At 35.7% G+C, this 8,726-nt stretch overlaps 1 protein-coding gene across 1 annotated transcript in view; it reads right to left on the bottom strand.

Annotated features, from left to right (window-relative positions):
• SRGAP2 (SLIT-ROBO Rho GTPase activating protein 2) overlaps positions 1–8,726 on the bottom strand; it is a 134,623-nt gene that overhangs the window by 23,818 nt on the left and 102,079 nt on the right. The window contains exon 13 of the mRNA XM_014309955.2: positions 6,290–6,367. Coding sequence (XP_014165430.1) covers positions 6,290–6,367 — 78 coding nt within the window. The remainder of the gene's footprint in view (positions 1–6,289; positions 6,368–8,726) is intronic.

Genomic DNA, 8,726 nt, shown 5'->3' with positions numbered 1-8,726 from the left:
GGAATGCCAGGACACCTGGGCCAGCTCTGTCACCCAAATGTCACCCAAATGTCACCGTGTGGTGGTGCTCCTGCTGCAGAGAGACTCCAGGTGTTCTGGGCAGGGGAGAACATCACAGCTCCAGCACCTGACAGGAGGATTTAGGTGACCCAAAAGTGCAGCTCAGGTGGCACAGGGGACACAGGAGCATCACACACCTGGCCCAGGGGACACACAGACATCACACACCTGGCCCAAGTGATAGAGGGGACACTGAGCATCACACACCTGGCTCAGAGGACACACAGACATCACACACCTGGCCCAAGTGATAGAGGGGACACTGAGCATCACACACCTGGCCCAGGTGACCCAGGGGACACACAGACATTACACACCTGGCCAGGTGACACAGGGGACACAGGAGCATCACACACCTGGCCCAGGTGACCCAGGGGACACACAAACATCACACACCTGGCCCAGGGGACACACAGACATCACACACCTTGCCCGGGTGACAGAGAGGACACTGAGCATCACACACCTGGCCCAGGTGTGTGCAGACCCAGGGAATGAGGTGGGGGAAGTTTCTGGGACAATTTGCTGCTGCAGATCCACCACGGTTTGCCTGCACTACCAAAGGGAAGATGCTCACTCAAGGAGTTGTTCCCTGGGGAAAACTCCCTATCAGCCATAATTAGATTTAATGATGGGGCAACCCTCAAATTGAAGCTATATGTATCCATTATGTGACTGAAATTACCAAAGCTTGCCTATTATCTTAATAACACACAGGATAATAAATGGGCCACTCCAAACCTGAGCACTATCCCTGATATTAACTGCCACCAAGGGCTCTGCATGAAGTAATAAACTGCAGGGACCTTGTGGTTAGCTTTGGCAGTCCTCTACATCACAGATTTTACAGAGACAAGTGAGATTAAGGGGGCAAAAAATCCTCTTTTTTATTTCTGCATGGAACCAGTGGGTATTTCCCCAGACTGGTATTTCTTCATATAGAAAATTCTTTATATAAAAATCTGATTCTGAAAAAGTGGGTATTTCTCCAAGCTGGTATTTCTTTATAGAAAATGTTTTAATATAAAAATCTGATTCTGATAAAGTGGGTATTTCCCCAAGCTGGTATTTCTTTATAGAAAATGTTTTAATATAAAAATCTGATTCTGATAAAGTGGGTATTTCCCCAAGCTGGTATTTCTTCATATAAAAACTTTTTTATATAAAAATCTGATTCTGATAAAGTGGGTATTTGCCCAAGTTGGTATTTCTTTTTATAAAAACTTTTTAATATAAAAATGTGATTCTGATAAAGTGGGTATTTCCCCAAACTGATATTTCTTTATATAAAAATCTGATTCTAATTAAGTGGGTATTTCCCCAAACTGGTATTTCTTTATATAAAAAATTCTTTATATAAAAATCTGATTCGAATAAAATGTTTATAGAAAATGTTTTAATATAAAAATCTGATTCTGATAAAGTGGGTATTTCCCCAAGCTGGTATTTCTTTATAGAAAATGTTTTAATATAAAAATCTGATTCTGATAAAGTGGGTATTTCCCCAAGCTGGTATTTCTTTATAGAAAATGTTTTAATATAAAAATCTGATTCTGATAAAGTGGGTATTTCCCCAAGCTGGTATTTCTTTATAGAAAATGTTTTAATATAAAAATCTGATTCTGATAAAGTGGGTATTTCCCCAAGCTGGTATTTCTTTATAGAAAATGTTTTAATATAAAAATCTGATTCTGATAAAGTGGGTATTTCCCCAAGCTGGTATTTCTTTATAGAAAATGTTTTAATATAAAAATCTGATTCTGATAAAGTGGGTATTTCCCCAAGCTGGTATTTCTTTATAGAAAATGTTTTAATATAAAAATCTGATTCTGATAAAGTGGGTATTTCCCCAAGCTGGTATTTCTTTATAGAAAATGTTTTAATATAAAAATCTGATTCTGATAAAGTGGGTATTTCCCCAAGCTGGTATTTCTTTATAGAAAATGTTTTAATATAAAAATCTGATTCTGATAAAGTGGGTATTTCCCCAAGCTGGTATTTCTTTATAGAAAATGTTTTAATATAAAAATCTGATTCTGATAAAGTGGGTATTTCCCCAAGCTGGTATTTCTTTATAGAAAATGTTTTAATATAAAAATCTGATTCTGATAAAGTGGGTATTTCCCCAAGCTGGTATTTCTTTATAGAAAATGTTTTAATATAAAAATCTGATTCTGATAAAGTGGGTATTTCCCCAAGCTGGTATTTCTTTATAGAAAATGTTTTAATATAAAAATCTGATTCTGATAAAGTGGGTATTTCCCCAAGCTGGTATTTCTTTATAGAAAATGTTTTAATATAAAAATCTGATTCTGATAAAGTGGGTATTTCCCCAAGCTGGTATTTCTTTATAGAAAATGTTTTAATATAAAAATCTGATTCTGATAAAGTGGGTATTTCCCCAAGCTGGTATTTCTTTATAGAAAATGTTTTAATATAAAAATCTGATTCTGATAAAGTGGGTATTTCCCCAAGCTGGTATTTCTTTATAGAAAATGTTTTAATATAAAAATCTGATTCTGATAAAGTGGGTATTTCCCCAAGCTGGTATTTCTTTATAGAAAATGTTTTAATATAAAAATCTGATTCTGATAAAGTGGGTATTTCCCCAAGCTGGTATTTCTTTATAGAAAATGTTTTAATATAAAAATCTGATTCTGATAAAGTGGGTATTTCCCCAAGCTGGTATTTCTTTATAGAAAATGTTTTAATATAAAAATCTGATTCTGATAAAGTGGGTATTTCCCCAAGCTGGTATTTCTTTATAGAAAATGTTTTAATATAAAAATCTGATTCTGATAAAGTGGGTATTTCCCCAAGCTGGTATTTCTTTATAGAAAATGTTTTAATATAAAAATCTGATTCTGATAAAGTGGGTATTTCCCCAAGCTGGTATTTCTTTATAGAAAATGTTTTAATATAAAAATCTGATTCTGATAAAGTGGGTATTTCCCCAAGCTGGTATTTCTTTATAGAAAATGTTTTAATATAAAAATCTGATTCTGATAAAGTGGGTATTTCCCCAAGCTGGTATTTCTTTATAGAAAATGTTTTAATATAAAAATCTGATTCTGATAAAGTGGGTATTTCCCCAAGCTGGTATTTCTTTATAGAAAATGTTTTAATATAAAAATCTGATTCTGATAAAGTGGGTATTTCCCCAAGCTGGTATTTCTTTATAGAAAATGTTTTAATATAAAAATCTGATTCTGATAAAGTGGGTATTTCCCCAAGCTGGTATTTCTTTATAGAAAATGTTTTAATATAAAAATCTGATTCTGATAAAGTGGGTATTTCCCCAAGCTGGTATTTCTTTATAGAAAATGTTTTAATATAAAAATCTGATTCTGATAAAGTGGGTATTTCCCCAAGCTGGTATTTCTTTATAGAAAATGTTTTAATATAAAAATCTGATTCTGATAAAGTGGGTATTTCCCCAAGCTGGTATTTCTTTATAGAAAATGTTTTAATATAAAAATCTGATTCTGATAAAGTGGGTATTTCCCCAAGCTGGTATTTCTTTATAGAAAATGTTTTAATATAAAAATCTGATTCTGATAAAGTGGGTATTTCCCCAAGCTGGTATTTCTTTATAGAAAATGTTTTAATATAAAAATCTGATTCTGATAAAGTGGGTATTTCCCCAAGCTGGTATTTCTTTATAGAAAATGTTTTAATATAAAAATCTGATTCTGATAAAGTGGGTATTTCCCCAAGCTGGTATTTCTTTATAGAAAATGTTTTAATATAAAAATCTGATTCTGATAAAGTGGGTATTTCCCCAAGCTGGTATTTCTTTATAGAAAATGTTTTAATATAAAAATCTGATTCTGATAAAGTGGGTATTTCCCCAAGCTGGTATTTCTTTATAGAAAATGTTTTAATATAAAAATCTGATTCTGATAAAGTGGGTATTTCCCCAAGCTGGTATTTCTTTATAGAAAATGTTTTAATATAAAAATCTGATTCTGATAAAGTGGGTATTTCCCCAAGCTGGTATTTCTTTATAGAAAATGTTTTAATATAAAAATCTGATTCTGATAAAGTGGGTATTTCCCCAAGCTGGTATTTCTTTATAGAAAATGTTTTAATATAAAAATCTGATTCTGATAAAGTGGGTATTTCCCCAAGCTGGTATTTCTTTATAGAAAATGTTTTAATATAAAAATCTGATTCTGATAAAGTGGGTATTTCCCCAAGCTGGTATTTCTTTATAGAAAATGTTTTAATATAAAAATCTGATTCTGATAAAGTGGGTATTTCCCCAAGCTGGTATTTCTTTATAGAAAATGTTTTAATATAAAAATCTGATTCTGATAAAGTGGGTATTTCCCCAAGCTGGTATTTCTTTATAGAAAATGTTTTAATATAAAAATCTGATTCTGATAAAGTGGGTATTTCCCCAAGCTGGTATTTCTTTATAGAAAATGTTTTAATATAAAAATCTGATTCTGATAAAGTGGGTATTTCCCCAAGCTGGTATTTCTTTATAGAAAATGTTTTAATATAAAAATCTGATTCTGATAAAGTGGGTATTTCCCCAAGCTGGTATTTCTTTATAGAAAATGTTTTAATATAAAAATCTGATTCTGATAAAGTGGGTATTTCCCCAAGCTGGTATTTCTTTATAGAAAATGTTTTAATATAAAAATCTGATTCTGATAAAGTGGGTATTTCCCCAAGCTGGTATTTCTTTATAGAAAATGTTTTAATATAAAAATCTGATTCTGATAAAGTGGGTATTTCCCCAAGCTGGTATTTCTTTATAGAAAATGTTTTAATATAAAAATCTGATTCTGATAAAGTGGGTATTTCCCCAAGCTGGTATTTCTTTATAGAAAATGTTTTAATATAAAAATCTGATTCTGATAAAGTGGGTATTTCCCCAAGCTGGTATTTCTTTATAGAAAATGTTTTAATATAAAAATCTGATTCTGATAAAGTGGGTATTTCCCCAAGCTGGTATTTCTTTATAGAAAATGTTTTAATATAAAAATCTGATTCTGATAAAGTGGGTATTTCCCCAAGCTGGTATTTCTTTATAGAAAATGTTTTAATATAAAAATCTGATTCTGATAAAGTGGGTATTTCCCCAAGCTGGTATTTCTTCATATAAAAACTTTTTTATATAAAAATCTGATTCTGATAAAGTGGGTATTTGCCCAAGTTGGTATTTCTTTTTATAAAAACTTTTTAATATAAAAATCTGATTCTGATAAAGTGGGTACTTCCCCAAACTGGTATTTCTTTATATAAAAAATTCTTTATATAAAAATCTGATTCTGATAAAGTGGATATTTCCCCAAACTGGTATTTCTTCATATAAAAATTTCTTTATATAAAAATCTGATTCTGATGCTTCTCCTGACTGTGACACACATTCCTGCCCCCTCTGCTGCTGAGGGCTTTCACTCTCAGGTAGATGCAGCTGGGGACAGGTGACATCACCCACCACACGCTGCTCATTAAAATTCCCTCTCCCCCAAAAGGAAAATAAAGCTAATTAACGTGTGCCCTCCTCCTGCAGCAGCAGCAAGCAGGGAAAAACCAGCGATCCTATTCTTTGGGAGCACAGATTCCAGGGATGAACAGAAGCCCTGTTGTGACGCAGGGAGCGCCTGAGGAGCAGCTCCTCTGACCCTGCCCTGCCAGGGAGAACAGCCCAGCAAGGAGCTGATGAGCCAGGAGGCTCCCAACTGCTCCCTGCCTTTGTAGGGAATGGCTCTTCCCAGAGAGAAAAAAAACCCAATCTATTAAAAGCTACCCCAAATTAACACTCTCTTGAAACTTCCCTCTCTCTCTCCCTTGCTGGTATTTTGAATAAATGTAGCCAAGCTGTGCCTCAACAAGAGAGCAAAAAGCCGTGGAAATTCACCCTCCAGCACACAAAGAGCTGGGGAGAGGGGAGGAAACTGCAGTTACACCTCATAATGAAATCCTCCACGTCCTTTAGTGCTGCAAACAATCAATAAGCTATCAGACATGAGAGGAGATTGGCTTCAGAATATTTATTACACAGACACTCCACAGGGTACAAAGCACAACAGCAAACAAGTGAGAATCCAAGGTTAATGAGCACCAGGGAGGTGTTTGGGAGAGCCTCACTCGGGAAACACAAAAATCAAAGGGACAAAAAAGAAGTGAGCTGCATTCAGGGCAGTTCTGAGGGCTCACACAAATTCCCACATTTGGCAATAACTCCTGGGCTGCTGGAAGAGCTGTTCCTTACCTCTCTCAAATGCATTTTTGATGTCATTCACTTCAACCTGGGACCCAGACACTCGGAAAATCCCCTCATGCTGCAAACCTGCAGGAAAACAAGAGATGCTGATGACAAGATAAGATGGATTAGATAAAGGAAGATGGCACCTTCAGCAGCTCCAGCTCCTGTGATAAAGGAGAAATAACAACAAAGGCAGAGGATGCTGTTTAAAAGCCACTTTTCCCTGAGATGTCCAGAATATGAAAAACCAGAGCTCAGCACAGACAGAAGAATTATTAACCCTTCTAAACTGCTGGAGTAACAGGGCTCTGACAGCCATTCATGTCATCTCTCACCCTGGAGGATCCCCAGAGGATTTTACAACCCAGAGGAAGTCATAAACCAGCAGTGGAGCAGCCAGGAGTAAAATACGACCAATGCCAGGAGGAAAACATTTAAAATGTTTAAAAAGGATTCAGCTGGGTCTGTTGGAAAATCAAAGCCAATCTGAGTGAAAGAAATCAGCATCTCCTGATGCTGGAATCAGCATCATCCTGAAGTATTCATCCCCATCAGCTCCCATTTCAATGTGGTCTCAAGGATTTTGACCAATGCCAGGAGGAAAACATTTAAAATGTTTAAAAAGGATTCAGCTGGGTCTGTTGGAAAATCAAAGCCAATTGTGGAATCTGACTGAAATCAGCATCTCCAGGCGCCGAAATCAGCATCATCCTGAAGTATTCATCCCCATCAGCTCCCATTTCAATGTGGTCTCAAGGATTTTGACCAATGCCAGGAGGAAAATGTTTCAAACATTTAAAAAGGATTCAGTTGAATCTGTTGGAAAAATCATAACCAACTGTAGAATCTGAGTGAAATCTGCATCACCCTGAAGGATTTATCCCCCATCAGTTCCCATTCCAATGTGGTCTCAAAGATTTTGACCAATGCCAGGAGGAAAATGTTTAAAATGTTTAAAAAGGATTCAGTTGGGTCTGTTGGAAAATCAAAGCCAATTGTAGAATCTGACTGAAATCAGCATCTCCTGATGCTGGAATCAGCATCATCCTGAAGGATTTATCCCCCATCAGTTCCCATTCCAATGTGGTCTCAAAGATTTTGACCAATGCCAGGAGGAAAATGTTTAAAATGTTTAAAAAGGATTCAGTTGGGTCTGTTGGAAAATCAAAGCCAATGGTAGAATCTGACTGAAATCAGCATCTCCTGATGCTGGAATCAGCATCATCCTGAAGGATTTATCCCCCATCAGCTCCCATTTCAATGTGGTCTCAAGGATTTTGACCAATGCCAGGAGGAAAATGTTTCAAACATTTAAAAAGGATTCAGTTGAGTCTGATGGAAAATAAAAACCAATTGTAGAATCTGACTGAAATCAGCATCTCCAGGTGCTGAAATCAGCATCATCCTGAAGTATTTATCCCCCATCAGTTCCCATTTCAATGTGATTTCAAGGATTTTTCCAGCAAATATCCAAATATGGCCTTAAAGAAAGATTCTAGGTAGATTCTAGAATTATAACTTGGTTATTCCGAGTGCTGATGAGAATGGAACTCCAGGTTATGGTTTCTAAAACAGCAATGGAACAAGGAAAACAAGCAGGACCCGCATCCTGCTTAATGAAGATGGATTCCACCTCCTTCCCCACGTGGTAATTAACAGCTGCTTCACACACTACTAACAAATGATATCAATTAAAAACGAAAACAAATTGCAATAAATGTGCAGCATTCAAGGCTGGCAGAGGTCAACCTTCCAAAGAGGCATAAATCATCTCTCTGTGGCACGAAGTGAACAATTCATTCACTGCTTGACCTCCTACATTCAAACACCCCGAGCGCTCCTCCTCCTCCTCCTCCTCCTCATGAAGAGGACGATTGTTCCTGGTGAAGGCCACATTTCAGGGCTCAAAGGAAGGTGAGAGCAGGGGAGGGATGGGCAGCTTATTCTGCAAGGAATAAAGGGATATTGTTGGCAAAACAACGTTGGGAAGGGCAGTGATTGGGAGCAGCCACTGCACACACCACGTCAGAAACCAGAGCCGCTTTCCTGCTGGGGCAGCTGCTGCACAAGCACCAGGTCCTGAGCCGCTCTGAGCATCCCTGCTAAGGTTTATTTTATAGGTTTAACCTAGAAAATATAGGTTATTTTATTTTATACTATTTTATGTTATGTTATTTCATTAAATTTTAATTTTATTGGAATGTCCCACAAACTCACCATGCACAGGTTATTTTATTTTATATTTTATTTTATTTTATTGGAATGTCCCCCAAACTCACTGTGCATAGGTTATTTTATTTTATTTTTTATTTTATTTTACATTTTATTTTATGTTATATTTTATATTTTATATTTTATTTTGTAGGAACGTCCCACAAAACCACCATGCACAGGTTATTTTATTTTATTTTATTTTATTTTATTTTATTTTATTTTATTTTAT

The sequence above is a fragment of the Geospiza fortis genome, unplaced genomic scaffold, assembly GCF_000277835.1.
Source record: "Geospiza fortis unplaced genomic scaffold, GeoFor_1.0 scaffold391, whole genome shotgun sequence".
Lineage (NCBI taxonomy): Eukaryota > Metazoa > Chordata > Aves > Passeriformes > Thraupidae > Geospiza > Geospiza fortis.
This window is presented reverse-complemented; position numbering and strand designations above follow the sequence as displayed.